The following is a 16473-nucleotide window of genomic DNA, read 5'->3' as shown; positions in this document are numbered from 1 at the left end:
AATAAACACGTTATACTCACTTGCTCTGTGCAATAGTATTGCACACAGTAGTTCCAAACCTCCTCTTCTAGGGTCCCCTGCCAGCGATCATGGCTTCTCCTCTTTCTTGTGCCCCCACAGCAAGCAGCTTGCTAAGTGGGAACACGGTGTGTGCTCGTTCCTGAGCTGTGTGAGTCTATGAAGCTGCCCCTTCATAGACACACACATTGAGGTTTAGCCCTGCCATCTGCTTCCTCCTCACTGCATTTAACCGACAGTAGCAGAAGCCAATGGCTCCTGCTGCTGCCCGAGTCCCTGTGTGAGGAGGAGAGGTTAGGTGAGGTGAGAAGAGATGCAGTCATGCACAGCGCTGGATCTTTTCTCTCCTCTTGTCCCCTTCACACAGGGAAGGGGGAAGGACAGTAAGATATAAAACATTACAGCAGGGAATGCATTTAAGTAAAAAACAAAAAATATGTTGGCTTTAGAACGACTTTAAAACAGGTACACTGCCTTACTGCAGTACACATTAGAGTGCATAAAAATTTATAAGAGTTTAAAAGGAGAAGTGCAACCAAAGCTAATTTGGCTGTACTTCTCCTATGGTGCAGTTTGTTTTGTACTCCTTTGACACATTTTCAGCAAACAGTGGGCTGAAGCCCACTGTCAGCTGACATCATAGAGCTGATCCAGGCTCGGGAAAAATGCACGACCATATGGTCGGGATCCGCCCACATGCGAGCCGCCAAGAGCCTGAGCCAGCCGCTCTTATCCCCTTCACAGCCCAGCGCTCCAGTGAGTGTGGGGGAGGGGCAGAGTACAGCTGGTGACCTAGAGTCCAAGCGATTGGTTCTCAGTCTTAGAGCCAGCGGAAGACAGATGAATCATTGGACCGATGCTGCATCCAGTACAAATTTCTGCAAGAAAAAAAGTGCATTTGTTTTTCTTTTTTTTTGCTCAGGAGCCAGAACACTGGACTCGTGATCAGTGGATGGCAGGTGCAATGTTAGGTTCCTGCAGATGCTTCCGAAAGCTCTCTGCTTGTACCTCTCTACTAGCTGTCAAGTTTCAGAGCTGCATGAAATGTCAATGAACTACGAGGGAGAACTACAAGCCATCTACTGTGGTGGAAGGTAGGACTTGTAAGTAATTCATTTACAGACCACTATGAATGAATGATGCAGCTGTGTGGGCAGAGGGGGGTTCTAGAAACGGGTACATGTTACACCCTAAATTACGGGTGCAAAATATTGCTAAAGGTGAAGTTAGCCTTTAAAGTGGCTCCAAAGTATGTTTTTCAATGTAATGCATTCCCTGTATTAAGGTAAAAAATGTCCCAGTAACTATGCCGCCCCGCCCTCCAAAGTCATTGGTGCCAATAAAATCCTGTTAAGGCAGGAGAAGGGGCAGAGCTGTGCTGTGGTATGGATGCACACAGATTGGCTGGGAGAATGCCCATAGCAGCCAACTTGCTATGGGTGAACTTGCAGAAGAGGAGGAAAAGAGGACAGCACCAAAAGGGGACGCTAAAAGAGGTGGCTCTGTGCAATACCATTGCAGGTAGGTATAACATGTTTTATTATTTTAGTGGGGGAAAAAAAAAGACTTTATAAGCAATTTAAATACTTTTAAAAAGGACAATACTCCTGCAGTACAGGTATGTCCCATTCAAGTCTATAGGATGTTAGTTCATAGGTAGCCCATCACAAGATTTTTAAAGGCAGTGGTGCAAACTGTGAGAGTCAAAGCCATTATAGGAATAAGAAATAGCTTGCAATTGACAACCGATTGTACGGACTGATTTATACAGGAAGACTTTTCACTAAACGTAGACTTAAACTTTTAAATCTGAGTTTTTGTCATTTACTTGCCCATCTTGCAAATAATACACTACACTTTTCTTTGAAAAGCTTTAAAAAGCAATATAGTCAGATTTTTTGAATAAATGAAGCAGATGTAGCGCTGTTCTACTTCCAGATGGCACACTTTGAATAAAAGAAAGCAATACAGTTTTACCCTAATTTAACAGATTACAATAAAAACAGTTGAAGGTTAAGAAATAATAAAAACAACAAGTTTTATTATTGTCAAATATTGGAGGATAATAGGTTTTCTTTAAATTACCCTTGGCTTTGAAACCATCTTTAAAAACAATAGAATATGAGTAACATGGTAGTCTTGCCCTGGAATGCACCCTGCTGGGACCAACCACTGATTTTCCCATGTTGTACACATGCAGTTAAATTGGTTGTAAACCCTTGCAAACCACTTTGACCTACAGGTAAGCCTAGATCAAGGCTTACCTGTAGGTCCAAGAAATATCTCCTAAACTTACATGGTTTAGGAGATATTTGCCGAAAGACAGGCACGGCAGGCACACTGAGCACGCCGCAGTTAACGGCGATATGCCGCAAGTGGCGGCTCCCGTGCACATGTGTGACGTCATCGCAAACTCCGACGAATGACAGCGCCGGAGCAGCGAGACCCACCAAGAAGATGGAGGCTCCGGACTACAGGGGACAGTGGTGACTTTGCTGGCTCCTGTGTCAGGTAAGTGACACATAATGGACTACTATGCGATGCATAGTAGTCCATTATGCTTTACCTTTGCAGGGAATCAAAGAGGAAGTAAACCCATCAGGGTTTACTTCCTCTTTAAGTTACTAACACTTTTTTTTTATGGAGAAGAGAGTAATGAGTGATCAACCAAAAATGATTTTAAGAAAACTGCTGGAATAACCAATACACTGCTTTTCTATTTCTAGCCCTGTTTGAATCCTAGGGAATATGAGGCCATATGGCTGATCCTACTATTTTATTGGCAGAGTTCCTGCACCACCATGTGAAAAACAGAACTGTACAGTTCCGCCCAGGGGGCAGTCCCTCTGGCAATAACCCCTCAACCTGCTTCCTGCAGCTCAGTACATCAACGAGCAGTATAACGTAAAATAGGAGGGGTGGGTGCTGTGTGTCGAACTTCAGAGAGAACTGAGTACAAAAATCCTATTTTCTCTTTTGTTCTTTGACTGACACAGCTCCATTAATCTTGACCGCAGGGACGTCCCTAAGCAGTGTCATAACGAGGGGTGGGAACAGCAAGCATAACTTCGCCCACAAAAAGAGGCGCTCCCCAAAGGAGGAGTCACCCTCTGAGCCAACCACATCAGAACATCCGGCCAACATATGCATCAGAATGCATTAACAAAAATTTAACTTTCTCTAACAAGAGGAAAGAGCGTAAATTGCAACGATTACACCCCCACCTGCAAAACTTTGCGGCCAAAGCAGGCATCAGAAGATGCGCTCACATAAACTTTGTAGAACTTTGTGAAAGTGTGAATGGACGGCCAGGTCGCCGCCTTACACACCTGGACAACTGACGCTTGATGTTGCAAAGCCCAAGAGGTTCCAATTGCCCTGGTGGAATGGGCTGCAACAGGAAAGGGGGGCACCGGCCCCTTCAAAGCGTAAGCCTGGACCACGATCTGTCTGATCCACCTGGAAATGGTGGTCGACGAGACCGCCAGCCCTTTTTTCGGACCAGCTACCGAAACAGACACAGAATCTGACTTTCAGAAAGGAGCCGTGGCAGAAAAATATACCCTTAGGGCCCGGACCACACCTAGGGAATGGAGGGCCACCTTCTTGGGATGTGTCGGTTTAGGACACAAAGATGGTAACGCAATGTCTTCATTGAGCTGGAAGGCCGAAACCACCTTCGGCAGAAAAGAAGGTTGCGGACGCAACACCACCTTATCCCTATGGGTAACCAGATGGCCTTGTCTTGCAAGTCACCCTGCCAGCTCAGAAACCCTCCTGGCAGATGTAATAGCCACTAGAAAGACCACTTTCTGAGAAAGAGTCAACGGAATTTCCCTGATGTTCTCAAATGGCGGTTTCTGAAGCACTAACAGCACCAGGTAGAGATCCCACGGAGGGTGGACGCACCGGCAGGACTACATGCCGGTCCCCTTGTACAAAGGTGCTCACCAATGAGTGAGACACCAGGGGTCGTTGGCTGTTTTTTTCCAAGGCTGATATCTGTCCCTTAATGGTGCTCAAGGCCAGCTTCTGGTCTACTCCACGCAGTAAGAACAGCAGGATCCTGGAAACAGAATAGAATAGGTGTGTGGACGCCACCCCATCTCCTCACATATGGAGATACAAGCCTTCCACCTACGATGGTATATCTTCCGAGAAGAAGATTTGTGTGCCCTCAGCATAGTGGAAATCACAGAGACTGACAGACCTCACTTCCTTAGCACTTGGCTTTCAGCAGCCATGCCGTTAAAACCAGGCGTACTAGGTCGGCATACCAAGGCTGCAAAGGCCAATCTGGCGCAATCAGTATTACTGGAATCCCCTTTGGCCTCCCCTCTGTGGAGCAGATGTGGTAATAGGTTGAGCAGAGGGAAGGCGTAAATCAGCCGCTACTGACGCGTCCACCCAAGGATCTCTTGTCCTGGGTACGAAGCCCCGCAACTTTTGATTGAGCTGGGGGGGGGGCAGAAGATCAACATTTGGTGTGCGCCACCACAGGCAAAGAAGCCCGAACACCTCCTGATGCAGTGACCATTCTCCTGGGTCCAGCATCCGGCGACTTAGATAGTCCACCAGCCAGTTTTCCACTCCCGGGATGTACGCCCAGTACTCCACACCAGCCGGTCGTTGTGATCACAGTCTAATGAAGAGGCAGGAACGATTTCTCGGATCGAAAGGCCGGAGATCTCAGCCACCAGAGGAGAGAGTCCCTGACTAACTGGCTCACCCGAATCTGCCGATCCAGGGATAACAGATTTGTCCCATTTGGACAGTATCCCCTAATGCAAGACTACCATGAGACCCAGAACTCGCATGCAGAAACGCAGTGACGACTGCCTGCGGTTCCTCAACTGCTTTACCGCGGCTCTTAGAGTCTGCAGTTTGTCTGAAGGGAGAAATACTCATGCTTACACGGAGACCAGCGGTAAGCCTAGGTACTCCAGGCTCTGACTGGCACTAGTATGGACTTTTTGAGGTTCAGCACCCACCCAAATTCCTGTAGAGTTTGCATGGTGATCACCACATCCTGCCTTAATTCTGAGGCGGAAGCTGCTCTCAGAAGGAGATCGTCTAGTTGACCCATGATTGCGATCCCACGTTGTCGCAACAACGCCAAAATTGGAGCCAATACTTTGGTAAAGACTCGGGGTGCTGAAGCCAGGCCAAAGGGGAGAGCCACAAACTGGTAGTGGTCTTCCCCCACTGCAAATCGCAGAAACCTGATGCCTGAGGCATACGGGTATGTGCAAGTACGTGTCCTGGATATGCAGAGATGCCAGGGAGTCCCCCTGATGGTGTGCAGCGACTACGGAGCGAACTGATTCCATTCTGAAACTCTGTACTTTCACAAAGCAATTGAGGGCTTTCAGGTCCAGGATTGGACTTATCCCTTCCTTTTTGGGGACTACAGATTGGAGTAGAATCCCTGAAAACTTTCCTGTTCTGGAATAGGCACCATCACCCAGTGTCTGAGCAGGTCACTTACTGCCCCAAACAGGGCCTCCCAGTGAGCCGGGAGTAAGGGTATGCTGGAGGGAAAGAATCTGTTTGGTGGCCAAGAGAGGAACTTTATCTTGTAGCCTGAAGAAATGAGTTTGCAGACCTATTGGTTGGACAGCCGAGAGGCCCACCGAGCTGCAAACTCCCGAAGGCGACCCTCCACCTGTGTGTCGGGAGCGGGGGCAAACCTTCATGCAGTAGCACTTTTGTTCACAGGCTTGCGAGGACAGGGACGCTTTTGTCCCTCAGCAGACGCCCTGTCGGACTGGGAGCGTTTGCCTGAAGTCCCGGGCGGACGAAAAAGCCTCTTCTGAGTGGAAAAGGAGGGCCTTTGCCTGCGGCGTGGCTCCTTACCCTTCCTGGACTGTGGGAGCAATGTGCTCTTCCCACCTGTGACATTCTTAATAATGTCATCCAGCGAGGTTCCAAATAGCCTCTTACCAAGGAAGGGCAAATCAGTCAAGGCTTTTTTAGATGCCTGGTCCACAGACCAGCATTTCAGCCAGATCAGACGCCGCAACACCACAGCTGAAACCGATGCTCTAGAGAGCAGGGGAAGTGTATCCAGGGCCGCATCACAGACATACTTAAGGCCGTGCATCAACTGGTCTGCTAGTTCCATGCAGACTGGAGGAGACTGCTGTTTCTCCAATTCATGGTGCAATAGTTTCTCCCACTCAGTGAGGGTTTGCGACACTAATGCTGTGGCCAGTACCAGTCGTAGTGCTGACCCCACTACCATAAACATGGACCGGGCCACTGCCTCGGCCCTCCTGTCGGTAGGGTCCTTAAATGCAGGAGCCCCTTCTACCGGGATCGTGGTTACTTTATTTAACCTGGATATGGGGGGTCCACGACTGGGGGATTTTTCAAGAAGGCTCTCTTTAAAGGGGTAACGCACTGCCATTCTTTTTGGGACCGAAAAAGGTCTGTTGCGGGCTTCCCCATTCCTTGTATATGAACTTATCAAAATAAGTCAGATATGGAAACACCTTAGGTGTACGGGCTGGCTTACGGGACCCCAAAAGGGACTGCCACCTCAGCAGAGGATCCTGCCGCATCCTGTATTTTTAGGGTATCACGCACAGCGGTGATACATGCTCCATCTAGTGCTTTTTCCTGCACGGACCGGGACACAGAATCATCCTCACTGTCTGATCGGTCCTGGTCAGCATCCTCTGACACATCAGAACAGGGGCCGGCAGTCACTGTGGGGCCAGAGTCTGAATCAGAGCTCTCCCTGGAGAACGGGGGGCAGGGGCTGGTTTTTACCCCCCTTGTGCCAGCACACCGCCTCCACCGTGGCAACAAATGTTTCAAGGACCGCCGACAAAGCATTCAACAGCACTGCACTGTTTGCAGGCGAGCCAGTTTCAATTGCAGGGAGGTCTAGGGAAGAAACGCCAGCATCTGACGCCATGCTGACCCACCCTGTCTGCTACCCTTGAGGACTTAGGATAAGGTGCACAATCCCACCCTCCTAGCTGCTAACAGATTGAGGGGCCCCACCACAGGACTCACCCCCCCCCTGACCCAAGTGCTGTTGCTGATCGCTGTGTCAGCTCACAAGTGTCCAGGAACAAAAACCGCGCTGTTCTGAGGTACAGGAACCAGCGCTGGGGAGAAAAACCGCGCTGAGGCTAAAAAGAAAATGGCAGCCGGCCAGCCTTGCATAAAAAAGCACAGGGAAAATGGCCGCCGACCATGCTTCTCTCAGAGGCGAACAGAAAATGGCCGACGATATACTGTACACAGAAAAGTACACAGAAAACGGTGGCAGTCAGCGCTATGGTGGCAGCACATGCAGAGCCCACAGACACCAGCAGAAAAACAGATGACAGCACAAGGACACAGCCAGCGTGCGCATACTCCAATCAAGGATCAGAGCCCTCGGAGGACCCCCGTCCCAGGTATACACACTGTACTACAGTCCAGCCATGTAGCATCCCCCACGGGGGTGGGGGGGGGGGGGGGATCAGGGACAGGGAGAAGAGGGACCCCCTAATCAACCTCCCAGGGTATGCCCAGCTGCTCTGTCCTGCCGAGACAGGAAGAGCTGTACTTATCGTCCGGACGAGCTGGAGGCATCTCATCACAGGCCCACACCTGAGCAGTATGGGATGGCTGCGGGCCATGGCACACTGTGACAAAGACATCTGTAGCCCAGTCATATGTGTGCCCCAGAGCATGTAGCTCACCGGCCGCCCCAAGAGCCTGAGGGGCATGTTAGCTAGGGCCTGCAATACTCAATGGCCAGGCTGGGGAGACTACAAGGATCTATATTATCCAGCCTGTCACCCAGCCAACTGTTGATAGAAGATCACAGGATCTTAAAATCTTGCACAAAAAGGCAAAAATCCAGAAAAAATTCCCAAGGGAGCCTAGGTCCTTCTCCTTCACTAGGCAGAAAGAAACTGAGCTGCAGGAAGCAGGCTGAGGGGTTAATGCCAGAGGGCCCGACCCCTGGGCGGAATTGTACAGTTTTGTTGTTTTTCACATGTATTACGTGTTCTGCTTAGTCCTCTCCTGAAGGTGGCGTAATAACCCTATGGTCAAGATTAAAGGAGCTGTGTCCATCAATGAACGAAAGAGAAAGAAGGAGATGGTGCAGTGTGTGATCCCACATGCACCACAGCAAGACTCATTAGTTTGTCAGGACCTTGTGACTGTAACAAGAGCTACAATTTAAATTTGAATAGGAAAACAATTGAATACAGGAAATTCAGTTCCATCATGAGTTATTGCCAACCATTAACTTCCCTAGCTTATATAAATGAATATTTAAAATGGGCCTCAACTCTTTAAAGGACAGGCATTACTAACTGGCCTCAGAATCAGATAGAGAGATTAGTCCTTTATGCATGCCAAAAAATCCAGTCCAAGGCAGGTATGGTCACCAGGCCTTTTACAATACTTTGATTTTAATTTTTTTTTTAGCAAAAATGCTGCATCATTCTTGTACTTACCTCTTTTGGCAAAGACATTAATTTATTCCTATCAACATTCAAATTGTTTAGCTTCTTCAATTTCCCAATGCTTCTTGGCAGAATCTGTGTTATAAAAACAGAGTGTTTGCATAAATTATGTGTTCTGGTCTGCAGAAAGATGCTAACCTGAACAAGAGACAGATCAGGAAATATCAGAAATTAACGTCATATTTCATATTTTTCATTAGATAAAAAGAAAAGAAACAAAGAAATAACAATGCAAGTTTGAACTTTAGGAACTATTCCACGAATTTGCTAAATCTTTTCATGCAAGCGATTATAGCATCTTATATATTTAACAAAAAATGCACAGAAATTCAGATGAAACGCTTTAGAAGAATAGCAATAATAAATTCTTGTTATGTACCAGTTTCTATTTTATGCAAATTACTTTTGCAGGGCAATTGAGGGTTTCATTTGGCAGCAAAATTAAATGTATTTTTTTACAACAGGGAGAGGAAGAAACAATGCACTTTGTTGTATGGTTTTCTGGTTTAAAGTAATAACCTAATATAGTCAATAACGTTGGATGCAGCATTCTGTAATATAAGCAAATGTTTGCAAAAAACACAGAGCTGAAGAAATTAATTGATGCCATTTGTAATATGGGGAGCCAGGAATCACCAGCCAGCTGCTTGCAAAAGCAAACAAACAGTCTTTAGTTTATTCACAAAAGCAAAAAAATATGCTTTCTTCAGCAAAAAACAGTCCATAATTCTCATATAATGAAAATAACACGATGGCTCACCACCAATATACTAGTGCAGCAACAGGGCTGTAGCGATTGCAGATGTACAAGATAGCTTTTGAACTTCAAGGTAAGCATGGGAAGCCATCCGAACTATCACACACATTGTTTATGCTTATGTAAAAAAATTGAAATTTTTGTGATATGTCATGCGACACTTATAGTACATATTCCCTTTACATTAGAAGGCTTTGACCCCAAGCAGATAATCCCTGAGGAAGCCCGGTTTCAGGGCAAAACATATCAGGACCTACATAAATGCCGCTGTAAACATAGGGACTGTACATGTTTTTATGAGGATATAATACCTTCTTTTAATCTTTTGCTAAAATATAGACTTTCTTGATCATACATCACGGGACACAGGAGCTTCATTACATAGTGGGTTATATAGGCACCTCTGGTGATTGGACACTGGTTGACCCTAATTAAGGAGAATTCCTCCCCTATATAACCCCTCCCATTTGGGAGGCACCTCAGTTTTTTTCGCCAGTGTCTAGGTGATGGTCACGTAAAACTTTAGCTCTATGCAGGTCCCTGCGAGGGCCGAAGGGCTACAACAAACTGGATCCATACCTCGGGCCGATATTTGACTCCCAAGATGGTATGGTACCCGGGCCTCGTCTGCCGAAGAAGCGAGCTTTTGCCTGTAAGTCCTCTCCATTGGAAGACTGGGCTCTGGGAAAACCAGACTTGGTGTACTGTTTATACAGAGAGCACGAAAGTTTCTGGCAGAGCTTTCTACATGGCCCAGGTGGGAGGTTCTTCCGAGTAAGAGCCCCAGATATACCTGAAGGTTGGCTAACAATACCCGCCGTGATGGGTGAAGGCTGGAATTTGTCTGGTTCAGCAATTCCTGCGGCGGGGACAGGTAAGGGAAGTCATCCTGTATATTTAATATATGAATGGATTTCTTCATTGTGAGTAGTTGTATGTCTTACCTGGTTTCCACCACTAGAGGATGTAAGAGCAGCCTGATGCATACTTACATGCCTTTCAATACACACGCTCAAGTGAAAGCCTGTTTCTCCAGCTAACTCACGTCTCCATTGCAGTCCCTGCCACAAAGAAGGTAAACAGGGGTCCCACGCAGTTCAGGGGTCCCACGCTGCTCCATTTTGGGTTCTCCTCTCCCCCCGGATTCCGCGGTCCTCGTGCACGCGCGCGGGCACGTGCACCGGGCGCGCTCCCGGCCTAATGGAGGAGGGGGGGTGTGGTTGCGAGCCGTGCACGTCAGTGTGCACGGCGCTGTACTGCGCAGGCGCCAGGCGGCAGTTTTAAAAGCCCAGAGCGTCAGGGGACTGTAATTGGAGACACAGGAGCTGTGGGCAGTGAGCATCCGTGGGGATTGGATCCAGGCAAACCTTAAGACACCTACTCAGCATCAGGTTGTGCAGTTTAAGCATATATTTATTATTGTGAGACTTTAAGCGCAACAGTGATCGCACTTGTACTAGTACCTCTGCTTTGTAGCCTAGTACTATGTCTCCTCGTAAGAGGGTCTCAGGGGGAGGTAATAAGAGCACTAGTAAGTCACCGCCTAGGTCCAGGGGTTCCAAAAGAGCCTGTAAATTACCATCCCCCCCTGCAAGACTGGAGCCAGCCTCTCAAGACGAGTCGGTGCCCCTGTCAGGTTTTGCAGCCTCTCCTGATGTCGCAGCCCCGGTTTATGTCACTGAGGACTCCCTTAGGGCTACATTGGAGGGTTTTGAAGGGAGAATCATGAATTTTATTTCTGCTTCCCTAAAAGATAGCAGGAAAAGGGGTAGATCCCCTCCCTCTGCTGAAATCCTTCTCTCGGATGGTTCTTCTGAAAATGAGGAGGGATCCCTATCTTTGGATAGGGATCATGAGCAGTCGGACGAGTCAGAGGAAGAGGAGATAGTCCCCTCCTCCCAGGCACTCAGAAAGCAGGTGCAGTATTATACTGAATTGGTGCGTACCACATTCAGAATGCCTGCTGCTGAAGTCGCTACGTCCTCTGTTTCTTCCCTGGGAGTCAGGAAAGCCCCACAGACTGCTTATTCCTTCCCAATTCATCCTTTAATGGATAAATTGATGTATGAGGATTGGGGACATCCCGATAAACTGTTTACTCCTACCAAGAGGTTTTCCATGCATTATCCTTTGGAGGAAAGTTTCACCAAGAAGTGGGGGGTCCCATCTGTCGATGCGGCTGTTTCTTGTGTGAATAAGAACCTAACTTGTCCTTTGGATAATGCGCAGGTATTCAAGGATCCAACTGATAAAAAGCTGGAAAACTTATTAAAAGCCTCCTTTTCCATGGCTGGCACTGTGGTGCAACCTACAGTCGCAGCCGTGGGGTTGTGTCAGTTCCTCAAGGAACAAGTTAAACAGATGCTTGGGCTCCTTTCCAGTGAGGAAGTAGAAAATTATGCAGAATTGCCTCACATCCTGTGTTTCATAATTGATGCGATTTTGGATTCCGTCCAACAAGCATCACGTTTGTCTCTCATGTTGGTCCACATGCGAAGGGCCCTATGGCTAAAGAATTGGGCTGCTGAGCTGTCATGCAAAAAGCATTTGACTGGGTTCCCATTTAAAGGGGAGCGTTTGTTTGGGGAAGAATTAGATAAATTCGTCCAAAATATTTCAGGAGGTAAATCTACTCTCCTTCCAGTCAAAAAGAGCAAGTGTCCTTCATTTAGGCGTGCTCTTTCTCCCGAAGCATCAAGCTCTAAACAGTGGCGACGGCCTTCTCAGTCCTCCGCTGCTAGAAAGGCTCAAGGCCGAGCCCAGGGACAGAAAAAGACTTGGGGGCGAAAGCCTGCCAAGCAGAGCCCCAAAACTTCCTTGTGAAGGGGCACCCCCGCTCGGCAGAGTGGGGGGAAGGCTCCTGCAGTTTGCAGGCGCCTGGCGGGAAGAGATCCAGGACAAGTGGGTGATCTCTTCAGTATCTCTGGGCTACAAGCTAGAGTTTCAGGAGATTCCACCTTCTCGTTTCCTAAGGTCAAGGATCCCCAGGGATCCAGTAAAGCAAAAACCGCTATTTCTGGCCTTAGATCAGTTACTATCCCAGGGTGTGATAGTAGAAGTGAGCCCGAAAGATCAGGGTTTTACTCAAATCTCTTCACCGTTCCAAAACCAAATGGAAGTGTCAGACCTATCCTGGATCTGAAAGACCTAAACCGGTTTTTACACATCCAGACCTTCCGAATGCAGTCAATCCGCACTGTGGTCTCCTCCCTGCAAGGGGGAGAATTCATGGCATCAATAGATATCAAGGATGCATATCTCCATGTGCCAATTTTTCCCGCACACCAAAAATTTCTAAGGTTCGCGGTAGAGCGGTGCCATTTTCAATTTGTGGCCTTGCCGTTCGGGCTTGCTACAGCCCCTCGAGTCTTCACAAAGATTCTGGACCCTCTCTTAGCAATCTTAAGAGTTCAGGGTATAGCCGTCATGGCTTATCTAGACGACTTGCTTCTCATGGAGAAAACTGCAGCGTTCCTAAGTCGCAGCGTCACCAAAACGCTAGAACATCTAGAACGCCTAGGTTGGATTATAAACCTATAAAAGTCGTCCCTACAACCGACTACCAGGTTGGAATACCTAGGTATGATTATCGACACCGCTCAAGGCAGGGTGTTTCTTCCAAGGCTAAAGGCCTTGGCCATTGGAGATCTGGTGCGCCTGATTCTGGGCAGAAGATCTTCCTCCATTCGGTTGTGCATGAGACTATTAGGGAAGATGGTCGCCTCCTTCAAGGCCGTCCCATTCGCCCAGTTCCACTCAAGGCCTCTGCAAGGATGCATCCTTGCGGCTTGGAACAGGAAGCCCCAATCCCTGGATCTTCCTATGCGTCTATCCCCCGGGACACGCAAAAGTCTTGTCTGGTGGTTACAAACCAGGAATTTGCTGAAGGGCAAAACTTTTCTTCCTCTCTCATGGAAGATTATCACAACAGATGCCAGCCTGACAGGCTGGGGAGCTGTATTGGAGGGAACGTGCTCGCAGGGGAAATGGTCTGCGACCGAAAGTCTACTGCCCATAAATATCTTGGAGATTCGGGCAGTTTACATGGCACTCAGAGTGGTCTTACAGACTGCGAGGTTTCCCGGTTCGGGTTCAGTCAGACAATGCCACCGCAGTGGCTTACATCAATCACCAGGGCGGTACCAGAAGTCCGGTGGCCCAAAAGGAGGTGAATAGCATACTTGTCTGGGCAGAAAAGCATGTTCCGTGTCTTTCTGCAGTCTTCATCCCAGGAGTGGAGAATTGGCAGGCGGATTTTCTCAGCCGCCAGCAGTTGTGCCCAGGAGAATGGGCTCTGCACCCCGATGTGTTTCAGAACATATGTCACAAGTGGGGTACCCCAGACGTAGATCTGTTTGCGTCCAGGTTCAACAGGAAACTGGACAAGTTTGTGTCAAGGACAAGAGATGCACAGTTGGCAGTAGGCAGGCCATGGACCCTCCCTCTCCGGCCAGATCTGCTCTCACAGGGTCCAATCTACCATCCTGCTTTACGCAGTCTGAATTTGATGGTTTGGCTGCTGAGACCCACATTCTGAGAGACCGTGGCCTTTCGGGGCCAGTCCTTTCTACTCTGGTCAATGCCAGAAAGCCGGCCTCCAGGCTTATTTATTACAAAATCTGGAGGACATATGTTTCCTGGTGTGAACTCAGGAAGTGGCATCCTAGAAAGTATGTCATTAACAGAATCTTGGCCTTTCTCCAGTCAGGCCTAGAAATGAATTTGGCCATAAGCACTATTAAAGTGCAGATTTCGGCCCTGTCGGTATTTTTTCAAAAAACGCTTGCATCACATTCCCTGGTACGGGCTTTTATCCAGGGGGCTATGCGGACAAAACCGCCAGTTAAACCTCCGGTATGCCCATGGGATCTGAACTTGGTTCTCTCGGCCTTACAGGGGCAACCATTTGAACCTTTGCATCTGGCTTCTTTAGCTCTCCTGACTAAAAAGCTGGTCTTCTTAGTAGCCATATCTACGGCTAGAAGAGTATCAGAGTTGGCAGCTCTTTCCAGTAAAGAGCTGTATTTAATTATCCATAAGGACCGGGTGGTCATGCGTCCCAACAGGTCCTTTCTACCTAAGGTGGTTTCGGGTTTCCATTTGAATCAGGATGTAATCCTACCATCCTTTTTTCCGGACCCTCAGTCCACAGAGGAAGAGTCTTTACACACTTTGGATGTGGTTAGAGCAATCAGTGTTTATCTTCAAGCAACTTCTCAGATAAGGAAAACTGATTATTTATTCTGCCGGAAGGCCCTAGAAAGGGCCAGGCAGCGTCAAAGTCCACTCTCTCAAGGTGGATCAGACAAGTTATTTCTCAGGCCTATGGCTTAAAGGGGAAGATTCCTCCTTTTCAGGTGAAAGCGCACTCTACTAGGGCTGTCAGTGCTTCTTGGGCAGTGCATCACCAGGCCTCCCTGGCTCAGATCTGTAAGGCTGCGACTTGGTCATCAGTCCACACATTCACCAGATTCTATCAGGTGGATGTCAGAGGGCAAGAGGATATCGCCTTCGGGCGCAGTGTACTGCAGGCTGCAGTTTAGGTCCTCAGGTCCCTGGCGGTCTATATTTATGATCTGTGTCTCCCTCCCCTCAATCTGAGCATTGCTATGGGACATCCCACTATGTAATAAAGCTCCTGTGTCCCGTGATGTATGATCAAGAAAATGGGATTTTTATATACAGCTTACCTGTAAAATCCTTTTCTTGAGAGTACATCACGGGACACAGGGCTCCCGCCCCTCTTGGGTTTTACGTGGTTTCTTATTGCTTTGCTACAAAACTGAGGTGCCTCCCAAATGGGAGGGGTTATATAGGGCTGGAATTCTCCTTAATTAGGGTCAACCAGTGTCCAATCACCAGAGGTGCCTATATAACCCACTATGTAATGAAGCTCCTGTGTCCCGTGATGTACTCTCAAGAAAAGGATTTTACAGGTAAGCTGTACCGTATATACTCGAGTATAGGCCGACCCGAGTATAAGCCGAGGCCCCCAATTTACCCCCAAAAAACTGGGAAACCTATTGACTCGTGTATAAGCCGAGGGTGAGATATGCCTGTCCATCCCTGTGTGTGTGTCCATCCATCCATCCATCCCTGTGTGTGTGTGTGTCCATCCATCCATCCATCCCTGTGTGTGTGTGTGTCCATCCATCCATCCATCCCTGTGTGTGTGTGTGTGTCCATCCATCCATCCATCCCTGTGTGTGTGTCCATCCATCCATCCATCCCTGTGTGTGTGTGTGTGTCCATCCGTGTGTGTGTGTGTGTGTGTGTGTGTGTGTGTGTGTGTGTGTGTGTGTGTGTGGCCTTGTGTGTCCAGCCTACCTGTGTCCCGAGCCTCCGTCCGGTCCCGTCCCGAGCCTCCGTCCGGTCCCGTCCCGTCCCGAGCCTCCGTCCGGTCCCGTCCCGTCCCGAGACTCCGTCCGGTCCCGTCCCGAGACTCCGTCCGGTCCCGTCCCAGGATCACTGCTCTTCGTCGGCGCCCATTCCCCTGTTCAAATGCCGCGCCTCCCTGTCTGTGATAGGCGGAACACAATTTCCCAGCAGCCTGTGTTCCGCCTATCACGGACATCGTCTCATCCTCGTCCGTAGTACGAGGATGAGACGATGTCCGTGATAGGCGGAACACAGGCTGCTGGGAAATTCAGTGTTCCGCCTATCACAGGCGAAGGCGGAGCCGGAGGCGCGGCTTTTGAATTATAGAATGGCCGCTGTCTGTCTGCTCGACACGCTGATCGAGCAGGCAGACAGCGATGACTCGAGTATAAGCCGAGGGGGGCACTTTCAGCCTCAAAAAAGAGGCTGAAAATCTCGGCTTATACTCGAGTATATACGGTATATAAAAATCCCATTTTTTTTAATGATATCTACTGGATTATTGTCGCATTGCACCTAAAAAGTCCCATTAAACTGCAACCATACTTTCAAATCACGGGATGTGGTGCTATAATCATTGTGATTTATACACAACAAACTCTTTTCCAAAGAAATATACCTCCTTTTTTACAACTAAAGGTCAATTTAACGTAAATCAGTCTTGGGATACAAGCATGCAACATATTACTAAGTGAGGGAAGCCAAAAAATAGGATTTTTAGGTCATACTTACCTGTAAAATCATTTTCTTTGCGTACATTATGGGACACAGAGTCAGGCTAATATTCATTACCTGCTGGGTTATACGTCATTAGGTGAATGAACATTGGTAGACCAAAGGTCT

At 48.2% G+C, this 16473-nt stretch overlaps 1 protein-coding gene across 1 annotated transcript in view; it reads right to left on the bottom strand.

Moving 5' to 3' along the window:
* LRRC1 (leucine rich repeat containing 1) overlaps window positions 1–16473 on the bottom strand; it is a 252540-nt gene that overhangs the window by 13366 nt on the left and 222701 nt on the right. Inside the window, exon 10 of the mRNA XM_077487811.1 lies at window positions 8487–8570. Coding sequence (XP_077343937.1) covers window positions 8487–8570 — 84 coding nt within the window. The remainder of the gene's footprint in view (window positions 1–8486; window positions 8571–16473) is intronic.

The sequence above is a fragment of the Lithobates pipiens genome, unplaced genomic scaffold (genome assembly GCF_037356315.1).
Source record: "Lithobates pipiens isolate NorthernLeopardFrog02 unplaced genomic scaffold, aLitPip1_a1.2 Scaffold_18, whole genome shotgun sequence".
NCBI classification, from domain to species: Eukaryota; Metazoa; Chordata; class Amphibia; order Anura; family Ranidae; genus Lithobates; species Lithobates pipiens.
This window is presented reverse-complemented; position numbering and strand designations above follow the sequence as displayed.